We start from the raw sequence: 23,085 nt of genomic DNA on the forward strand, positions 1-23,085 counted from the left end.
TGAATAGCTGGGGTCCTAGCACCAATCCCTGCGGTACCCCACTAGTCACTGCCTGCCACTTGGAAAAAGAGCCGTTTATTCCAACTCTTTGCTTCCTGTCTGCCAACCAGTTCTCTATCCAAGTCAGTACCTTGCCCCCAATCCCATGTGCTTTAACTTTACACGCTAATCTCTTATGCGGGACCTTATCGAAAGCCTTCTGAAAGTCCAAATACACCACATCCACTGGTTCTCCCTTAACTATTCTACCAGTTACATCCTCAAAAAATTCCAGTAGATTATCAAGCACGATTTACCTTTTGTAAATCTATGTTGACTTTGTCTGATCCTGTCACTGTTTTCCAAGTGCTCTGCTATTACATCTTTTATAATGGACTCTAGCATTTTCCCCACTACCAATGTCAGGCTTACCGGTCTATAATTCCCCGTTTTCTCTCTACCACCTTTTTTGAATAGTGGAGTAACATTAGCTACCCTCCAATCCATGGGAACTGTTCCAGAGTCTATAGAATTTTGGAAGATGACCAGCAATGCATCTACTATTTCTAGGGCCACTTCCTTAAGTACCCTAGGATGTAGATTATCAGGCCCTGGGGATTTATCCGCCTTCAATCCCGTTAATTTCCTTAACACCATTTCCCTACAAATTCTGATTTCATTCTGTTCCTTCCTCTCATTAGACCCTATGTTCCCCGACATCTCTGGGAGGTTATTTGTGTCCTCCTTTGTGAAGACATATTAATTGGACAAATCAAATTGGGCAGGGCTGCCTTGAGGATGAGTTCATTGAGTGTATTAGGGATGGGTTCCTTGAGCGTATTAGGGATGGGTTCCTTGAGCAGTATGTAACTGAACCGACCAGGGGGCAAGCAACCTTAGATCTGGTCCTGTGTAACGAGACAGGATCAATTAAAAATGTCCTAGTAAAGGATCCCCTTGGAATGAGTGACCATAACATGGTTGAATTCCATATTCAATTAGAGGGTGAGAAGGTTGGATCTCAAACAAGCGTGCTAAGCTTGAATAAAGGAGACTATGAAGGTATGAGAGCGGAATTGAGTAGAGTGGATTGGGAAAATAGATTAAAGGGTAAGACGATACATGATCAGTGGTGTACATTTAAGGAGTTATTTTACAACTTCCAAAAAATATATATTCCACTGAGAAGAAAAGGGTGTAAAAGAAAAGACAGCCATCCGTGGCTAAGTAAAGAAATTAAGGATAGTATTCGACTAAAAACAAGGGCATATAAGGTAGCCAAATCAAGTGGGAGGATAGAGGATTGGGAAAACTTTAAAAGACAGCAAAAAATAACAAAAAGATTGATTAAGAAAGGGAAGATAGATTATGAAAGTAAATTAGCAAAAAATATAAAAACAGATAGTAAGAGTTTTTATAGTTATATAAAAAGAAAAAGGGTGGCTAAAGTAAATGTTGGTCCCTTAGAGGATGAGACCGGGAAATTAATGGTGGGAAATATGGAGATGGCAAAAACACTGAATGAATATTTTATATCAGTCTTTACAGTAGAAGACACTAAGAATATCCCAACACTGGACAAACAGGGGGCTAAAGGGGGGGGGAGGAGCTAAACACGATCAAAATCATTAAGGAAGTGGTACTCGGTAAAATAATGGGACTCAAGGCGGATAAATCACCTGGACCTGATGGCTTACATCCTAGGGTCTTGAGGGAAGTGGCGGTAGGGATTGTGGATGCATTGGTAATAATTTTCCAAAACTCCCTGGACTCGGCAAAGGTCCCGGCAGACTGGAAAACTGCTAATGTAACACCCTTATTTAAAAAGGGCAGTAGACAGAAGGCTGGAAACTATAGACCGGTTAGCCTAACATCTGTGGTAGGTAAAATTTTGGAGTCCATTATTAAGGAGACAGTAACAGGACATTTGGATAATCATAATTTAATAGGACAAAGTCAGCATGGTTTTATGAAGGGGAAGTCATGTTTGACAAATTTGCTGGAGTTCTTTGAGCAAGTAACGTATAGGGTGGATAAAGGGGAACCAGTGGACGTAGTGTATTTAGACTTCCAAAAGGCATTTGACAAGGCGCCACACAAAAGATTATTGCTTAAGATAAAAAATCACGGGATTGGGGGTAATATTCTGGCATGGATAGAGGATTGGCTATCTAACAGAAGGCAGAGAGTTGGGATAAATGGTTCATTCTCAGACTGGCAATCAGTAACTAGTGGTGTTCCGCAGGGGTCAGTGCTGGGTCCCCAACTCTTTACAATCTATATTAACGATTTGGAGGAGGGGACCGAGTGTAACATATCAAAGTTTGCAGATGATACTAAGATGGGAGGGAAAGTAGTGAGTGAGGAGGACATAAAAAACCTGCAAGGGGACATCGACAGGCTAAGTAAGTGGGCAGAGATTTGGCAGATGGAATACAATACTGGAAAGTGTGAGTTTATGCACTTTGGCAGGAAAAATCGTAGAGCAAGTTATTATCTTAATGGCAAGAAACTGGAAAGTACTGAAGTACAAAGGGATCTGGGGGTCCTGGTGCACGAAACTCAAAAGGTTAGTATGCAGGTGCAGCAAGTGATTAAGAAGGCCAATGGAATGTTGGCTTTCATTGCTAGGGGGATAGAATATAAAAATAGGGAGGTATTGCTTCAGTTGTACAAGGTATTGGTGAGACCGCACCTGGAATACTGCGTACAGTTTTGGTGTCCATACTTAAGGACATATTTGCTCTCGAGTCAGTACAAAGAAGGTTCACTCGGTTAATCCCGGGGATGAGGGGATGGACATATGAGGAGAGGTTGAGTAGATTGGGACTCTACTCATTGGAGTTCAGAAGAATGAGAGGCGATCTTATTGAAACATATAAGATTGTGAAGGGGTTGGATCAGGTGGATGCGGGGAAGATGTTCCCGATGATGGGTGAAACTAGAACTAGGGGGCAGTGTCTTAGAATAAGGGGCTGCTCTTTCAAAACTGAGATGAGGAGGAACTACTTCACTCAGAGGGTGGTAGGTCCATGGAATATGCTGCCCCAAAAAGCTGTAGAAGCTACATCATTACATAAATTTAAAACAGAAATAGACAGTTTCCTAGAAGTAAAGGGAATTAAGGGTTACGGGGAGTGGGCAGGAATTTGGACATGAGTCTAGGTTCGGATCGGTCATGGCCCTGTGGGTAGCGGAGCGGGCCCAGGGGCCGTGTAGCCTGATCCTGCTCCTATTTCGTGTGTCTAATTCTGTTAGATTCAGGAGATGGTTCTGTGATAGTGGATTGGCGGTTAGGATCAGATCAGCCATGATCTTATTGAATGGCGGAGCAGGCTCGAGGGGCCGATTGGCCTACTCCTGCTCCTATTTCTTATGTTCTTATGTTCTTATGTTCTAAGACAGAACCAAAGTATGTATTTAATTGGTCTGCCATTTCTTTGTTCCCCATTATAAATTCCCCTGATTCTGACTGCAAGGGACCTATGCTTGACTTCACCAATCTTTTTCTCTCTGAGAAGAGATTGAGTAAACTAGGCCTGTATTCTCTTGAATTCAGAAGAATGAGAGGGGATCTCATTGAAGCATACAAAATTATTACAGGGCTTGATAGGGTGGATGCTGGGAGAATGTTTCCCTTGGCTGGGGAGTCTAGAACCAGGGGCCACAGCCTCAGGATAAAGGGTGGGCCATTCAGGACTGAAATGAGAAGAGATTTCTTCGCACAGAGGGTGGTGAATCTTTGGAATTCTCTACCCCAGAGGGCTGTGCAGGCTCAGTCATTGGGTATATTCAAAACAGAAGTCGATAGATTTCTGACCAGTAAGGGCATCAAGGGATATGGCGATAACGCCGGTGAATGGAGTTGAGGCAGAAGATCACCATTGAATGGCGGAGCAGGCTCAAAGTTTTTCCTCCTGCTCCTATTTCTTATCTTCTCTGAAGTGGCCGAGCAAGCCACTCTGTTGTCTCAAACCGCTGCCAGTGGTTTATGGAAGCCGCTGGCACCCGCACCCCCGAGAATGGATTAAAATAATTTAACTCTACAGAAAGAATAAGAGTTGTTGCTTACCAGCCTCGGTGCATTGGGCTGTCAGGCAATGCTCCTGGGAGTGCAGACTGATCACCCGATTCCCAGCTGTAAGACAGTCACAGAAAATCAGACAATTCAGAGCAAACACAGCAACACCAACAAAGTGCAGTCACTTGCGCTCGTGTCTGGAAACCATCAACCGGGGCCTTGGCGGGCGGAGCGCTGAAAACCCATCGCGGTTCGGGGAGCCCGGAACCTCCACCTCACTGCCAGTGCTTCCTCCTCAAACTGAAAATGAGCGAAGGTCCTGTGTATGTACCTTTAAGGGGAGAACTACTTTTTACAGCTCCTGTATACTGTAGTACCGGCAGTGACCACACCTGTATATAAACCCTGAGTAGGGATCTGTACAGTTAGTTTTAGAGTAACCCTCATCCAGTAAACACCTGTTGATTGTTCCCTGCAGTCTCTTGTCTAGTTATTGAAGGACACGCAACATCAAGATACACGGATCTAACATTGGCGACAAGAAGATTCAAACCTACCTGCAACTCTGCATCACCTCCCAGGGATTCGCTCCTGGAGAACAGTGAAAGAAGGCGGCCGAGTCCAGAAGCACGGGCGTCGGCCATCCAGAGAGACTGGGGGGGGGAGAGAGAGAGAGCCGGGGGGGAAAAGAGAGAGAGAGAGAGAGAGAGAGAGAGAGAGAGAGACGGGGGGGGGGGGGGGGGGGGGGGAGAAGAGAGAGAGACGGGGGGGGGAAGAGAGAGAGACGGGGGGGGGGAAAGAGAGAGAGACGGGGGGAAGAGAGAGAGAGCCGTGGGGGAAGCGGGAGAGAGAGAGAGAGAGCGCCGTGGGGGAAGAAGAGGGGAGGCTGTTGAGAGCTGGGCTTGGTTCTCCAGTCACGGTGGTCCAGCGAAACGGGCTGGCAACAGGTACGGCGCAGACCCTTCCCGGACAGCGGCGGCTTAAGCCGACCGACGGCACAGAAAAAGGCCGAGCAGCGTCGACGGGAGAAGAGAGAGGGTAGAGCGCACAGGGCACAGCCGGTGTTAAGGACCAAGCGGCGTCAACGAGAGAGAGCAGAGCGCAGCCGGTGTTCAAGGGCTGAGCAGCATCAACGAGAGAGAGAGAGGCGTGCAGGAAAACGCGCAGAGTGCAGCCAGTGTTCAAGGGCCGAGCAGCGTCAGCGGGGAAGAAAGGAAAGCGCAGGAGATACCATTGTGAGCTGCAGCGGAGAAGAAGGGAGAGCGCGGGAGACGCCGTTTTGAGCCAGTCTAACCACACCCAGGGATGCCGAAGAGTGGCAGTGTCACAGCGTCCGACAATGAAGTCGAAGATTGGACGACATATGTCGAACGCATAGAAGTGTACTGCAAGGCGAATGAAGTGCCAGATGACAGGAAAGCGCTGGTATTGTTGAATTCAATGGGTGCAAAAACGTATGGCTTACTGCGAAACCTAGTAACCCCAGAGAAGCCAGTGGAAAAGGATTTTGAAAACATAGTGTCAATCCTACAGGGCCACTTAAACCCCACACCGCTGCTGATAGCAGAAAGATTTAAGTTTCACAAAAGGAACCAGCATAAAGATGAAAGTAATGCTGAGTATTTAATGGAACTGCACAAGCTATCGAAACACTGCCAGTTTGGAATGGGACTAGCAGATATGTTAAGGGACAAGTTTGTGTGTGGGCTTCAAAGTGAAGGAACCCAGAAACGGCTTCTATCAGAAAAGGATCTTACACTGGACAAGGCTTTCAGCATGGCAGTATCACACGAAGCAGCAGCACGGGACGCGGCAGAGATACAACGGAGACCGCAAGAATATGGCACAAATGAAATGTCATACGGAACAGTGAAGTGCTATCGCTGCGGCAGAACAACACACAACCATAAGGATTGCTGGTTCAAGGACCAAGTGTGCAGACAGTGTGGAAAAGTAGGACACATAGCAAGAGTCTGCAGGTCGGAAAAAAAAAACCAGCAGCAAGCAATCTCCACAGGAGAAGTACAAGAAGGTACATAAGGTGACGGAGAGTAGTTCAGATGAACAGAAAAGTGATACAGACTCCGGAAGCAAGGAGCTGGGTTGTCTGAAACTACATAATGTGATCAAGACGGAGGATCACCAAACTATCTGGATCACGCTCAAGATAGCCGGAGTCCAAGTGAAAATGGAATTGGACACAGGATCAGCCCTAACAGTCATAAACCGAAGGGACTACAAGCGGCTATTCTCACATATACCCTTGAGAGATACAGAGATCGTCTTGAAGACGTACATGGGGCAAAAAGTCTACCCCAAAGGAAAAATATGGGCGAACGTTATATAGAACGGCAAGGAAACACCAAAAATGGACCTATATGTATTGCCAGAGGGAGGACCACTACTACTAGGGCGTGAATGGATCCGGAAGATACAGCTAGATTGGTATTCCATACAAGCACTGACTGTAGATGCCAAAAAGGATGACGACGTCACACCTGGACGACCATCAAAAATGCTAACTGACGCACAGGAAGTGTTCCAGGAGGGACTCGGAACACTAAAAGGCATAACAGCGACGATCAAAATAGAGGAAAATGCAAGCCCAAAGTTTTTTTTTAAATAAGGCCAGACCGATGCCTTATGCGATCCACCCAGCCGTCGCAGCAGAGCTGGAAGGTTTGGAACGTTCAGGAGTACTGTCCAAAGTGGACTGGAGCGAGTGGGCTACACCCATCGTTCCTGTAATGAAGAGGTCGTTGAGTAATACGCCTGGGGAACCAAAGAAGGTTCGCATCTGTGGGGACTTTAAGGTGACAGTGAACCCAGTCCTTCACATGGTACAATATCCGCTTCCGCGGAATGAAGATATTTTCGCCTCGCTATCTGGAGGGAAACGCTTCACTAAGATTGATCTGGCCCAGGCGTACCTGCAAATGGAGGTAGAAGAAGCCTCCAACCAGTACCTCACGATCAACACCCATAAAGGTCTCTACCAATACAACCGGCTGGTGTTCGGGGTAGCATCAGCTCCGGCTATTTGGCAAAGGGCAATGGATCAAGTCCTGCAAGGGATTCCAGGGACCCAGTGTTATTTGGACGACATCCTGGTCACGGGCAAAAATGACAGTGATCACCTCGCCAACCTGGAGCAGGTGCTCACTAGATTGAAGGAATATGGGCTACGAGCTAATCGCCACAAATGCGAGTTTTTCCAGAAGCAGATCTCGTATTGTGGCCACGTTATTGATAAAGAGGGGTTACATAAGTCCCCTGAAAAGATTGAGACAGTAGTCAAGGCTCCAGCACTGGAAAATGTGTCACAACTGAGGTCGTTCCTCGGGCTGGTGAACTACTACCATAAGTTCTTGCCAAATTTGTCTACCGTACTACACCCACTGAACACCCTACTGCAAACGGGGGTACCATGGAAGTGGAATGACGAATGTAAACGAGCTTTCCAGAAGAGCAAAGAATTGATCACATCAAAAGAGGTGTTGGCTCATTTCAACCCAGCACTACCAATTCGGTTGGTGTGTGATGCATCACCCTATAGCATTGGAGCGGTGCTGTCGCACAAATTCTCGGACGGCTCAGAGAGGCCAATAGCCTTTGCGTCACGATCACTAGCCTCAGCCGAGCGTAACTACGCCCAGATTGACAGGGAGGCCCTCAGCCTAGTGTGGGGAGTGAAAAAGTTCAATCACTATCTGCACGGGCAGAAGTTCACCTTGCTGACTGACCACCAACCACTTGTCTCCATCTTTAATCCAAAGAAGGGCGTTCCAGTGATGACTGCGCAACGGCTACAAAGATGGTCCCTTTTTCTAGGGGCGAACCAATATGAAATAGAGTATAAGGGCACGAAACAGCATGGAAACGCTGATGGGCTATCACGCCTGCCACTGCCTACTGCGGAGGAAGCACCAGCAGTGGACCCTTTCGAAATATTTCATTCGACTATAATTGAACGCTTGCCTGTAACTAACGCTGATATAGAGAAGGAGACCCGCAATGGCCCGACACTGTCTCGGGTATATGACTTGACGGTGAAGGGATGGCCAACACATGGCGACTCACTGTTGCCAGCATTCTCATCCAGAAGAGAACAGCTGTCAGTATGCCAGGGGACCTTGATGTGTGGATCCCGAGTGGTAATTCCACCCAAGTTAAGGGAGAGAGTGCTCAATGAGCTTCACGAAGGCCATCTGGGAGGGGTGAAAATGAAAAGCCTTGCTAGGGCTTATGTGTGGTGGCCGGGGATCGATCAGCAAATCGAGGACCTAACCAAGAGCTGCTCAGGATGCCAGAAGGTCCAAAATGCACCACCACATGCCCCTCTACACCCATGGGAGTGGCCCTCATCTCCATGGCAACGGGTGCATATTGATTTTGCTGGTCCATTCATGGACTCAATGTTTTTAATAGCCGTGGATGCGCTATCGAAATGGCCTGAGGTGATCAAAATGTCCTCCACCACCACGGAGAAAACTATTGCAGTCCTACGGACCATATTTGCCAGGAACGCTTGCCAGAGCAGATTTGCTCTGATAACGGACCACAGTTTGTGTCCGAGGAGTTTCGAAGATTCATGAAAAGGAATGGGGTAAAGCATTGCACATCCGCCCCGTATCATCCAGCCACAAATGGATTGGCTGAGAGGTTCGTACAAACCTTTAAAAAAAGCAGTAAGGGCCATGTGCGATGACGACATCCCACTGCAGCATAAGGTGGACAATTTCCTGTTAGCCTACAGAAATGCGACACATGCAGTCACCAACCAGACCCCGGCCATGATGTTCTTTAACCGAAGGTTGAGATCTCGTATGGATTTGCTCAGACCAAATGTACGAGGAGATGTTGAGAATAAGCAATTCCAGCACAGCAATGAGAAGCCGACAAGGAGTTTCAATGTAGGGCAACCAGTCTTGGCCCGCGACTACCGAACAGAGAAATGGCAACCAGGAACGATATGGACACGGCAGGGGCCACTAATGTACACAGTGGATGTTGGGGAAAACATTGTGAGATGCCATGTTGACCAGATCCTAGAGTCACAGGAAAGAGTCAACCCCATGTCTCGCCCATACGTACCTGGTGATGAACCCGACATACCGGTAGCATCTACCCCAGAAACAGTAGCATCGGAAGCTGATGAACCAACAGACGACAGGGGGCCAGAATCGCCTCCGCACCAAGCGCAAGACACTCAGGAAAGGCGCTATCCAGAAAGGATCAGGAAGCCTCCCCAAAGACTGAATTTATAAATAGACTATTTTCAGTTAATGTTGCATGTTAAAAGTGTTAATTGTAATTATTGATATTTAATTGTTAAATGAATGTTATGGTACTGTTAATCTAAAAGGGGAGGAATTGTAAGGTATGTACCTTTAAGGGGAGAACTACTTTTTACAGCTCCTGTATACTGTAGTACCGGCAGTGACCACACCTATATATAAACCCTGAGTAGGGATCTGTACAATTAGTTTTAGAGTAACCCTCATCCAGTAAACACCTGTTGATTGTTCCCTGCAGTCTCTTGTCTAGTTATTGAAGGACACACAACATCAAGATACACGGATCTAACAGGTCCGACCTGTGACATAACAACGAAAAGGTGCTGGAAACACTCAGCAGGCCAGGGCCAGGCGGTGTCGGCGAGGCTTCACATAGGCCCCAACCTGACCAGGCCCTGCCGGTTTTGCCACGGCAACCACAGCCCCACTTGTTTGGTTTCAACAAAAAGGGTCAAAGGTGGAGCGTTTCACTTCAAACTCTTGCAGATGTTTAAAGGCGAGAGATGAATGTGTGTACAATATTAAATGTTGTCTCTGTGTGTGCGACACAATAATTAATCAGACGTTTCCTCACCCACCTCCCCTATCAGATGTTGTGTATGTCCCTTTAAGGGAATAACTGGTCTCAGACTGCAGTACCGGCAGTGACCACCCCTGTATAAAAGGCCCTAGCAGGCTTCTGTAGTTTCAGTTTCCAGGTTGTCTCCATTCAGTAAAGACTTGTTAAACCAACTCCTGCATTCCGTGTCTCCATTAACACACGGATCTAATACTGGCGACGAGTAAGAAACGAACTTACCTGCAACTCAGCAGCATTCAGACGACGTTATTGAAGGTCGAAGCCAGAAGAAAGAAAAAAAAATAATCCAAAGAAACTCGAGAAATGGGCGTCGACCGTGGGCAACCGCCCTCCAAACCATCGGATTGAAAACTTGCAGGAGAGACTGTCCAGAGCCAGGCTTGGTTTTCCAGTCTGTGGTTTCCCAGCTAATCGGGCTGGTGGCAGGTAGTGCACTGATCCTTCCTGGGCTGCGGCGGGCTAGAGCTCGATCGGGTGGCTCTGCAACGGGGCCGGGCAGCGAGTCGGGAAGCAAAGAGAGAGGGTGGATCACACAGGGCGCGGCCGGTGCTTCGCAGCCGGGCAGCATTCGGACCTAAGAAGAGGGAGGGAAGTGCCCCAGAGGGTCCGCTCCACGACGGGAACGGTTCTTCAATTAACGGAGTAAATATTTAAGCGCGATACAAAAATAAAAATACCGCGGAGAACAGCGTTGGCGGCAGCGGCGGGAAAGCACGGGAGGCGCCATTTTAACTCGGCGGGGAAGAAGGAAAAGCGCGGGAGGCGCCATCTTAGATTTTCAAGATGCCAAAGACTGCCGATATCACTGCCTTCGATAATGCAATAGAAGACTGGACCACGTATGTGAAAAGAGTCGAGGTATATTGCGAGGCAAACGAAATAGCCGATGAGAAAAAGGCATCGGTATTACTAAATTTAATGGGCGCAAGAACGTACGGCCTATTGCGAGGCCTGATTACTCCAGCCAAACCGAAGGCGAAGAGTTTTAACGAAATTGTTGCTATCCTACAGGAACACCTAAATCCTACACCGCTGCTGATAGCAGAAAGATTTAAATTCCACAGGAGAAATCAGCATAAAAATGAGAGCAATGCTGATTACCTTACGGAACTACGCAAGCTATCAAAGCACTGCCAGTTCAGAGCAGGACTGGCAGATACCTTACGGGACAAATTTGTCTGTGGACTCCTGAGTGAAGGAACCCAGAAGAGGTTACTCTCATAAAAAGAGCTGACGCTAGATAAGGCTTTCAGCGTGGCAGTATCGTACGAAGCAGCAGCAAGGGGAGCTGCGGAAATACAACAAAAGCCACAGGAATACGGCACCCACGAAATGACACGGGGATTTGCAAAACGTTATCGCTGCGGCAGAACAAACCATGACCAGAAGGACTGCTGGTCCAAGGACAAAATATGCAGGCAATACGGAAAGATGGGACACATTGCACGAGTTTGCAGGTCTGAGAAGAAGACCAACGACAACAAAAAGGCTACTAAGGAACCGTACAGGAAAGTACAAAAGATGACGGACAGTAGTTCCGAAGACCAGATGAGCGATAGTGAATCCGGGAACAAGAGACTAAGCTGTCTCAAACTTCACAACGTAATCGCAAAAGAGGATCACTGAACCATTTGGGTCACCCTCACGATAGCAGGGTCCCAAGTCAAAATGGAATTGGATACAGGATCAGCTCTAACCGTCATGAATCGACGAGACTACGAGCGGCTATTCTCACACATACCCTTGAGAGAGACATCCATTGTCTTGAGGACGTATACGGGGCAAAAAGTATACCCCAGAGGAAAAATAAGGGTGCCTGTCGAATACAACGGCAAGAAAATACGGAAATTGTATCTCTACATTCTGCAAGATGGTGGACCACAGTTATTGGGACGTGAATGGATCAGAAAGATAAGTTTAGACTGGCACTCCATTCAGGCACTGACGGTGGCTGGTAAAAAGGATGACGACGTCACTCCTGGACGATTGTCAACAATCTTAGCTGACACCAAAGAGGTATTTCAACAAGAACTGGGCACTCTTAAAGGCGTAACCGCCTCGATAAAAATAGAGGAGAATGCAATTACCAAGTTTTTGAAAGCAAGACCGGTACCATACGCAATTCGCCCAGCCGTTGAGGCAGAGCTGGAGAATCTGGAGAATGCAGGCGTGTTATCTAAGGTAGACTGGAGCGAGTGGGTGACACCCATCGTTCCTGTCATGAAGAAAACGTTAAACAATAAGACTGAGGAGCCAAGGAAGGTTCGCATCTGTGGGGACTTCAAGGTGACGGTGAACCCAGTCCTTGACACAGTACAATATCCTCTCCCGAGGATAGAAGATATTTTCGCCTCACTATCTGGAGGGAAGCGTTTTACAAAAATTGACCTAGCACAAGCATATTTGCAGATGGAGGTTGAAGAATCCTCTAGGAAGTATCTCACGATAAACACTCACAAAGGTCTTTACCAGTATAATCGGCTGGTATTCGGAGTAGCATCAGCTCCGGCGATATGGCAAAGAGCGATGGAACAAGTCCTGCAAGGGATTCCGGGGACTCTGTTACTTGGACGACATCCTAGTGACAGGTGAAGATGACAGTGAACACCTTGCCAACCTAGAGCAGGTGCTCACTAGACTACGTGAACATGGGCTACGAGCCAATCGCCCCAAGTGCGAGTTTTTTAAGAAACAGATATCGTATTGTGGCCACATGATTGATGAAGAGGGGTTGCATAAGTCCCCTGACAAAATTGAAGCGGTTGTTAAGGCTCCAGCGCCTGAAAATGTGTCGTAACTGAGGTCATTCCTTGGATTGGTGAATTACTACCATAAGTTTTTGCCGAATTTGTCCACAATGCTGCATCCACTGAATGCCCTACTATGAACGGGAGTAGCATGGAAATGGAGCGATGAATGTAAGCAGGCCTTTCAGAAGAGTAAGGACCTAATCACTTCAAGAGAAGTATTGGCTCACTACAACCCATCACTACCGATAAGACTGGCGTGTGATGCGTCTCCCTACGGCATTGGGGCAGTACTGTCACATAAATTCCTTGATGGTTCTGAGAGGCCGATAGCTTTTGTGTCACGCTCGTTAACTTCAGCCGAGCGTAACTACGCCCAGATTGACAGAGAGGCCCTCAGCCTGGTGTGGGGGGTGAAGAAGTTCAATCACTACCTGCACGGTCAGAAATTTACTCTACTAACTGATCATCAACCTCTCGTCTCCATTTTCAACCCTCAGAAGGGCGTACCGATAATGACGGCACAACGGCTACAGAGGTGGTCCCTTTTCCTAGGGGCACACCAATATGACATCGAGTACAAAGGAACTAAACAGCATGGGAATGCTGATGGATTGTCGCGCCTACCGTTGCCGACGGTGGAAGAAGAACTGGCAGTGGATCCAGTGGAGTTATTCCACTCGACTATAGTCGAATGTCTCCCTGTGACGAATGCAAACATAGAAAAGGAAACACGAAATGACCCGACGCTCTCCTGGGTCTATGATTTAACGGTGAAGGGATGGCCAGCACATGGCGAACCACTGCTGCCAGCATTCTCGCCGAGAAGAGAACAGCTGTCAGTGTGCAGAGGAACCTTGATGTGTGGATCCAGAGTAGTAATTCCACCCAAATTGAAGGATAGATTGCTCAATGAGCTTCATGAGGGTCATCTGGGAGGGGCAAAAATGAAGAACTTAGCCAGAGCGTTTGTGTGGTGGCCGGGAATCGATAGAGAAATCGAAGAGATGACCAAGAGCTGTACAGGATGCCAGAAGGTCCAAAACGCCCCACCACAAGCCCCTCTACATCCATGGGAGTGGCCCTCATCTCCATGGCAAAGGGTGCGCATTGATTTTGCTGGTCCCTTTATGGACTCGATGTTTTTAATTGCGGTGGATGCACATTCAAAGCGGCCAGAGGTAATAAAAATGTCCTCAACCACCACAGAAAAAACTATCACAGTCTTACGAACCATATTCGCCAGGAATGGGCTGCCTGAACAGATTTGCTCTGACAATGGACCACAGTTTGTTTCTGAAGAGTTCCGGAGGTTCTTAAAGAACAATGGTGTTAAGCATTACACATCCGCCCCATATCATCCAGCCACTAATGGATTGGCCGAGAGGTTTGTTCAAACATTCAAGAAGGCTATCAAGGCAATATGTAATGAAGATATACCCCTGCAACACAAGGTGGATAACTTCTTGTTTGCCTACTGGAATGCGACATGCGGTTACCAACCAAACTCCAGCCATGATGTTCTTCAATCGAAGACTACGATGCCGCTTGGATTTGGTTAAGCCAAACGTCAGAAGAGATGTGGAGAACAGGCAGTTTCAGAATATGAATGAAAGGCCAACCAAGAGTTTTAAGATAGGTCAACCAGTTTTGGCCCGGGACTACGGCACAGAGAAATGGCAGCCAGGAACGAACTGTACACGACAAGGACCTCTCATGTATACCGTGGACGTCGGAGAGAGCATTGTGAGACGCCATGCTGACCAGATTCTAGAGTCACTGGAAAACGTCAACTCCACACCACGATCTGATACACCTGGCGATGAAACCGAAGTACCAATTGCATCTACCGCCGAATCGGTGATATTGGGAGCAGACGAACCAAACGACGACATTGATCCCGACTCAACCTTGCCAGAAGAACCTGATATCCCAAAGAGGCGTTATCCAGACAGAATCAGGAAGCCTCCTCAAAGACTGAACTTATAATTGCTTAACTTCAACCAATGTATCTAGCAACCGTAATTGTAATTAGTTATTATTTAGTTGTTAAATGAATGTTATGTACTGTTTATCTAAAAGGGGAGGAATTGTTGTGTATGTCCCTTTAAGGGAATAACTGGTCTCAGACTGCAGTACCGGCAGCGACCACCCCTGTATAAAAGGCCCTAGCAGGCTTCTGTAGTTTCAGTTTCCAGGTTGTCTCCATTCAGTAAAGACTTGTTAAACCAACTCCTGCATTCCATGTCTCCATTAACACACGGATCTAATATCAGAGATGGATTATTTGGTCCTAACCTGCTGAGTATTTCCAACATTTTGTTTTTTATTTTGGATTATTGGTCCTAACCTGCTGAGCACACGAGTCCCAGCTCGGCATGATGCCATGGTACCTGCAAAGGGCAGAGGTTAAGCATTTGGTGCATTCTCTCACTCCCTTTGACTATCTGTCTCTCTTTTCCTCTGTGTGGGGGAAAAAGTGAGTCCATAGTAAGTTTGAGGCTGAAACAGTCAGAGAAGCAAATGCTTTTTCTCCAATCAGAAGGAAGCTATGAAGGACCCTCAAGCTGAGGAAAGTTCACTGCCAGCTATTTTCTGTTTTTTATTTTGGATTAATTGGACCTGACTTGCTGAGTATTTCCAGCATTTTCTGTTTTTATTTTGGATTATTGGTCACTTTCCCCTCCACCCCCCAAATGAAGATTGTTTTTCTGTGTGACAGGAATTTATAGCCATGGTGTGGAGATGCCGGTGTTGGACTGGGGTGGACAAATGTAAGAAGTCACACAACACCAGGTTATAGTCCAACAGTTTTATTTGAAATCACAAGCTTTCGGAGCGCTGCTCCTTCGTCAGGTGAAGTCTTCACCTGACGAAGGAGCAGCGCTCCGAAAACTTGTGATTTCAAATAAAACTGTTGGACTATAACCTGGTGTTGTGTGACTTCTTACAGGAATTTATAGGTGCAGTCACTAGCCCAAACTATGAACCGTGGTTTTTTTTTAAAATGGGATACTGTACTCTGATTAATGGTCTGGCAGGAACAGCAGGGAGCAGGTTAAAGTATAATCGACAGCATTTAGATATTGGATAAGGCACGGCAGGCAGTGCAAAGAAAGATTCACAAGGATGATACCAGAACTGAGAGGTTATACCGATCAGGGAAGGCTGAACAGGCTGGGGCTCTTTACTCTAGTAAAGAGAAGGCTGAGGGGTGACCTGATAGAGTTCTCTAACATTATGAAGGGGTTCGATAGGGTAGACGTAGAGAGGATGTTTCCGCTTGCGGGCGAGACCAGAACTAGGGGCCATCAATATAAGATCGTCACTAATAAATCCAATAGGGAATTCAGGAGAAACTTCTTTACCCAGAGAGTGGTGAGAATGTGGAACTCGCTACCACAGGGAGTGGTTGAGGCGAATAGCACAGATACATTTAAGGGGGAGCTCGATAAACACATGAGGGAGAAAGGAATAGAGGATATGTTGATGGGGTGAGATGAAGTAGGGTGGGAGGAGGCTCGTGTGGAGCATAAATACCGGCATGGACCAGTTGGGCCGAATGGCCTGTTTCTGTGCTGTAAACTTGATGTAATTCTATGGTTCGGAGATTCACAGACCTGAAATGTTGGCCCTACTCAGTGCCGTACTGAAGGAGTGCCGCACTGTTGGAGGGGCCGTCATTGAGATGAGACTTTAAACCGAGGCCCCGTCAGCCCTCTCAGGTGGACGTAAAAGATACACGGCACTGTTTAGAACAAGAGCAGGGGAATTCTTCCTGGTGCCCTGGCCAATATTTATCCCTCAACCAACACCTAAAACAGATGATCTGGTCATTTATGTAATTGCTGTTTGTGGGAGCTTGCTGTGCGCAAATTGGCTGCTGCATTTCCTACATTACAACAGTGACTACACTTCAAAAAGTACTTAATTCGCTATAAAGTGCTTTGGAACGTCCTGAGGTCGTGAAAGGCTCAATAGAAATGCAGGTCTTTCTTTTCTACCTGCCTCTCTTCACAGACGCTGCCTGACCTGTCGAGTATTTCCAGCATTTCCTGTTTCTAGTTCAGATTTCCAGCATCCGCAGCATTTTGCTTTTTGTTCCGATCTGTGAGAGTCCTTCCAAGTCGGACCAGCTAGAAATTCATTTACTGTACACAACCTACAGTCCACAATCGTCCTTCTGAATCAGCGGGCTAGATTTTCCAATCGCACATCGGCTAGAGAGAGCTGTGGGGGCGGGGGCTGTAAATGACGTACTTACAAGGGGGTGATGGAGAGCCATGGCCATTTATGGGGACAATAATGCTGACAGCTTTTACAAAGGCTACTAATAATTTTGATGTATACTTTAGCCTTTGCAAAGGATGGCTAGTTCAAGAAAGACCACCCAGCATAATGGAGTCTGGCCCAGTGATGGGGGCGGGCAACATTCCAAGCGTCACTCCAAAGCAGCCTCCTCCCCCCATAGGGCAACTTTACAACATAGCTGAAAGGAGGCGGAGACAGGGAACAGCTGGCTGTTAGTGCCATTGGCCATGTTGGTCACATGGTACATTAGCTACATTAGCAAAATACTGCGGATGCTGGAAATCTGAAATAACAATAACCATCTTCCGATTAGGCACTTTACAGCCTTCCGGACTCAATATCGACTTCAACAATTTCAGATCATAACCTTGGCCCCTATTACATTTTTATATATATTTTTTATCCACACCTTTCCCCTTTTTCTCTCTCCCACATGGCAGCTGTCTCTCATTCTGCCAGAGCATTTCACACCTAATCTAGAGCCGTCTTTTGTCTCCACTAGTCCTATCACCATCTCGTCTCGTTTTGAATACCTCTTAATGTCTCTTCACTTCTCTTTTGTTCTCTCCCAGCCCCCAAACTGGCCTTTTAATCTGTTTCATTTCCTGTGCTTTTTCAGTCCTGATGAAGGGTCCCAGACCTGAAACGTTGACTCTATTTCTCTCTCCACGGATGGTGCCTGGCCTGCTGAGTTTTTCCAGCATTTTCTGTTGTTATTTTGTACATTAGCTACAAGTGTCCTTGCAGCAAACGGCACAGCCCTGAATCTGCTCTCTTCTGGCTCGGAACCCACAGGGTCCGTTCCACAGGTAGGGACGCTGCTGCCCGTAGATGTAGTCATGAGGGGAAGCCAGCAGGGGAAGTCCCGCCTGCTTGGGGTGCAGCCTGACCTGCTTGGCGTTGTTACATCACTCCTCCTCCCTCCGAAAACCCCCCCAGAAAATGGGGAATTTGCGTTTGGAAATAAGGTGTGCCGCCACGCACTGCTCCAAGGAGCATGCGCGGTATTTTAAAGGGGTTGCACAGGGCCAAAAAAAATTATAGGGAACATAGTCTTTAACCTAGCTTTTGGTCAACTGCCCTAATATCACCTTACGTGGCTCGGTGTCAAATTTTGTTTTAGAACGCTCCAGTGAAGCGCCGCGGGACGTTTTTTTATAAATGCAAGTTGTTGTTGAAAAGAAAACACAAAGCAATAAAAACATTCAGAAATAGCCTCAGAATTCTTCATCTAGGGCTCTTTAAAGACGCTTCCTGAAAAAGCACAGTCCCTTGGAGCTCTGAACTTCCATTTCTACAGGGCGAGAGACGACTGACTGGCATAATCACTAGGAAAGGGTGTGACTGATTGAATAACACCAGGGCCCAATTTTAATATGATAGCAAAATACTGCAGATGCTGGAAATCCGAAATAACAACAGAAATTGCTGGAAAAACTCAGCAGGTCAGGCAACATCTGTGGAGAGAAATTTGAGTTGACGTTTCGGGTCGAAATCCTTCTTCAAAACTGGAAAGAAAAGAAAATAGATCGAAGGCAGGGCTGCGATCGAACAAAAGAAGTAAGAGAGACAATAAAAGGTATTCGAAACCAGACGAGATGGTAATAGGCCAGTGAAGACAAAAGACAGCTGAGATTAGGTGTGAAGTGTGCTGGCAGGATAGGAGACAGATGCCAGGTGGGAGAGAGAAACAAAAGGAAAGGGGGGGGGGAAGGAAGACCCAAAACAAAGGGGTGGAAAAAATTATAAGTAAAAAAAGTAATAGGGGCCGAGGTTATGATCTGAAATTGTTGAACTCGATATTTAGTCCGGAAGGCTGTAAAGTGCCTAATCGGAAGATGAGGTGCTGTTCCTCGAGTTTACGTTAAGCTTCCGTGGAACAATACAAGAGGCCAAGGACGGTGTATAATTAAGGAACGTACTCAGTGCTAACTAGAGTATTAGTAAAATAGGCTTACTCTGAAAAACATGTTACTCAATGTCAACTGTGGCTCAGTTGGCAGCACTCCAGCCTTCAAGTCCAAAGGATGTGGGTTCCAGTTTCACTCCAGAGACTTGAACACATAATCCAGGCTGACACTCCAGTGCAATACTGAGGGAGTGCTGCACTGTCTTGCCGATGAGATGTTAAACCGAGGCCCTGTCTGCTGTCTCAGGTGGACGTAAAAGATCCCATAACATTCGAAGAGGAGCAGGGGCATTATCACCGGTGTCCTGGCCAATATTTAGTTCTCAATCAACATCACTAAAAAAAAAACAGGTTATCTGGTCATTTTCACATTGCTGTTTGTGGGAGCTTGCTGTGCGTAAATTAACTGCCGAGTCTCCTACATTACAACAGTGACTACACTTCAAAAGCACTCCATTGGCTGTAAACCTCTGGGATTTCCTGAGGTTGTGAAAGGCGCTGTATAAATGCAAGTCCTTTCTTTACTACACCCTAATGATCAATACCTCAGCTATAGAGGCAGCTACTCATTCGGGAGAGGCAGCAGTCGAACCTTTATATAGAGGTTTGTATATTGGGGAATTTTGCAAACGCGCAATCTGGTGCCAATCACATCCATTTATACCAGACACATCACAAACTATTTAAATTTCCTCCGCCTGGGAATATTTAATGTGCCTTTTTAGATACTGAAATATTGTCAGAAGTAAATGGGTTCTCAGTTCAATCAATACTGATGAATGATGGAGAATAATAGAATCAGACAGCACAGAAGGAGGCCATTCGGCCCATCGTGGCTCTGTAAGAGAGCTCTCCAATTAGTCCTAGTCCCACTCCCCCCTGCTCTTTCCCCAGAGCCCTGCAAATTATTCCTTTTTAAGTATATAAACCAGAAGGTAGGATCCTCAGCACAACATACTCAAGGAGGAGTAATCAGTGAGCAAAGAATATCACACATAATACCAGCCAAGTTTTTAATAGAGTCCAGCAGCAGCAGTTTGAGGCAACATATACATTCCAAACTTAATAAAGAGGGACAGAGCCTATGAACCAGTATAGGTTACACTGCTGACTTTCAAAGCAGCAGATTGAGGCACTCACTGAGTCGTGTGCTTATAACAAACTGAAGTAAAACTAGCCTTTTATTTAGCACGATATGCATTAGTGTTAGTGGCTGTTGCATTTATACATCCTTAGATATTGCAACACAGGAGGGTGTCAATTCAGCCCATCACCCGCCCATCAGTGGGTGCTGGACATTCAACTGCACCTACCTACACTATCCCATTTCCCATATCCATTCATTTTTGTCCTTTTCAAATGTTAATCCAATTTAATTTTAAGTGATATTGATAATCTCTGTCTCAATGGAATCGCAGGCTGATTAACGGAGATTGACAGTGTGCGCGATGTTCAATGATGCAAGGTTGGTGGTGCGAGTGACACCATTTTCTTCACCGAGTATCCCGAGCGCCTGTCACAGAGACGTAGAGGAACTGCCGATGACCCATGATGCCAGGTCTCCGCTTCAATAGCACTGCACACAAAACTGCCAGAAACCCTGCAGGCCTGTGCCGCTGGAGGGGGGTGGGTGGGAGGGGAAGTTATCCTCGACATGTTCCCAAACTGACCCAAGTGCCAGGTGAGCACGGAGAACAAAACTTGCAGCCTGCACCGTGCTGGAGCAATCCTGCAGTACAGTTACCAGCATCATGGTGAGCCAGAACTCAGCCATTGACAACACCATCTACCTGGAGGGTGAAGAGCAGAGTGGGCAGGGGAGGGGAGGGGCATGGGCAGGGGAGGGGCGAGGGCAGGGGAGGGGCGAGGAGGGGGCAGGGGCGAGGAGTGGGGAGGACTGGGCAGGGGAGGAGCAGTGAACGGGCAGGGGAGGGGTGAGGGGTGGGGCGAGGAGCGGGCGGGGAGGGGCGGGCGGAGGAGGGGCGAGGAGCGGGCGGGCGAGGGACGAGGAGCGGGCGGGCGAGGGAGGGACGAGCGGGCAAGGAGCGGGCGGGCGAGGAGCGGGCAGAGGCTATGAGGAGTGATCAGCGAGTTCAGGGGATGAAGAGATATGGTGCGAGTTGCGAATCTCTAGAACCCGCTGGTCGATTTACGCCACTCCACTGTTAGTCTCGTACAAACGGCCTCTCACCCTTAGGCTCCCGTTATTTTTAAGGACTTGCTGGATTTGCACATTAATTGCCCATTACACTCGCCGCAGAAAGTCAGGGCTCATAATTAATAGCGCAAGTACGCTTTTAACGACGTGCTAATTGTCAATGCAATGCCAATTAATCAGCACGAGCTCCGACTAGTCTGGGGAATGTCCCCGAGGGTGCAGGAGCCTCATTCCAATATTGAAATGAGGCCTGCACTCTATTCAAGTGGGCACCAAGGTCGCCTAAAATTAAAAAGGCCCTGACAAGTTTAGCGGTGGACCATATCAGCCACAGCGCTCATCCAGTACTGTTCTCTATTGCTCCATTTATGAAACCGTAGTGCCAGATCTCAATGCTGTTCCAGCTGTGGAACATTACAACACAAAGTTGAACCAGCTACAAGCAGGAGAGTTAAAAAGTGCACAGCCAGCCCATTGAGTACCACTTACCAAGTGCCAGTATAATACTGAGAACCACAGTTGCAGCCACAAATATGAAGAGGGCTGTTTTCAGCAGCTTGTTCTGGCACCTCGCTGTCGCAGGTTTTGCATTCTCTAACACCTCCATTTGCATGATGTCCAAAATGTGCTTCACTTTCCCCCTCTCTCTCTCTGTGTGAAAAGATTCTAAGCAATAGCTAGGTCTTTCCTCCAACGTTCAAACAAAATCTTATGCTGAAGGGTAGGAGTACACAGCCCGCCCTCTCAGAGAAAGAACAGTGTCTGCTCTCCCTCCCCTGAATGCCACTTGGGAGACTGTAGATCCCTGTTTACGCGCAGTCACCAATTTGGCCACTGAGAAAGACAGCAGAGAGATTTATTGAACTGGACTACATCTGGCCCAGTCAAACACAGCAGCAACTCGTTACCCAGCTTGCAACTGTCAAACACTGAAGTAGCAGAGGTGTGTTGTACAAATGTCAGTGTCACAGCTGCACTCCACTTCTCCACATACATTAGTTGGTAAGTTGGGCAATTTGTAATGTCACCATATTAAAATGATTAAAATGCTACATCAAAGCAGAATTGCACCATTTACATTGTAATGTCATGTAAATAAATTAAACTATTTAGTGAGGGATTCTTTTAATTCTCCAATGCCTTACCTTACATTTGATAAATGATCTGGGCCTATTATCCTTCCCTGTTTTGGGAATCAGATGCACTGTTCTTAATCCTCAGACGCACTAACATCCAGAGGCATTTTTCTGCCACCGGCACTCAATGGATCGAAACCAGGGAACGCCGTCCTTATTGAATTACAAGTTCATTTTCCATCTGGTTAGAAAGTTTAGAAGTTATTTCTGCCAACACTCGTTCTCTTCTATTGCAATTATTTCTGCAAGAAAAGTTAGCAAGTACAAGTTACCAGCACTCAGAAAATCAACACCCGCTCCCTCTCTTCAACCCTCCCCAACCCGCTCCCTCTCCTCAACCCTCCCCAACCCGATCCCTCTCTTCAACCCTCCCCAACCCGCTCCCTCTCCTCAATCCTCCCCAACCCTCCCCAACCCGCTCCCTCTCCCCAACCCGCTCCCTCTCCTCAATCCTCTCCAACCCGCTCCCTCTCCTCAATCCTCTCCAACCCGATCCCTCTCCCCAATCCTCTCCAACCCGCTCCCTCTCCCCAACCCGCTCCCTCTTCCCAACCCTCATAAACCCGCTCCCTCTCCCCAACCCGCTCCCTCTCTTCAACCCTCCCCAACCCGCTCCCTCTTCCCAACCCTCCCCAACCCGCTCCCTCTCCCCAACCCGCTCCCTCTCCCCAACCCGCTCCCTCTCCCCAGCCCTCCCCGACCCGCTCCCTCTCCCCGACCCTCCCCGACCCGCTCCCTCTCCCCGACCCTCCCCGACCCGCTCCCTCTCCTCGACCCTCTCCGACCCGCTCCCTCTCCTCAACCCTCTCCGACCCGCTCCCTCTCCTCAACCCTCTCCCTCTCCTCAACCCTCTCCGACCCGCTCCCTCTCCTCAATCCTCTCCGACCCGCTCCCTCCTCAATCCTCTCCGACCCGCTCCCTCTCCTCAATCCTCTCCGACCCGCTC

The 23,085-nt window shown here is 47.6% G+C and overlaps 1 protein-coding gene across 3 annotated transcripts in view; it reads right to left on the bottom strand.

The window, feature by feature from the left end:
- The window catches only part of phex (phosphate regulating endopeptidase homolog, X-linked), a 225,177-nt gene that overhangs the window by 190,031 nt on the left and 12,061 nt on the right, over positions 1–23,085 (bottom strand). The window contains exons 1-2 of one of the 3 annotated variants that reach the window (XM_086006141.1): positions 22,148–22,437; positions 4,052–4,117 (exon numbers count right to left, since the gene is read on the bottom strand). Coding sequence is in view for 2 of the 3 variants with exons in the window: in XM_086006139.1 (XP_085862265.1) it covers positions 4,052–4,117; positions 21,492–21,615 (190 nt within the window). In the remaining variant the exon portion in view is untranslated. Of the gene's footprint in view, positions 1–4,051; positions 4,118–21,491; positions 21,910–22,147; positions 22,438–23,085 lie in introns of those variants that run through there. The other 2 variants (XM_086006139.1, XM_086006138.1) reach the window with 2 other exon arrangements.

The sequence above is a fragment of the Somniosus microcephalus genome, chromosome 14 (assembly GCF_052327205.1).
Source record: "Somniosus microcephalus isolate GS21.2 chromosome 14, FLI_Smic_1.0, whole genome shotgun sequence".
Taxonomy (NCBI): domain Eukaryota; kingdom Metazoa; phylum Chordata; class Chondrichthyes; order Squaliformes; family Somniosidae; genus Somniosus; species Somniosus microcephalus.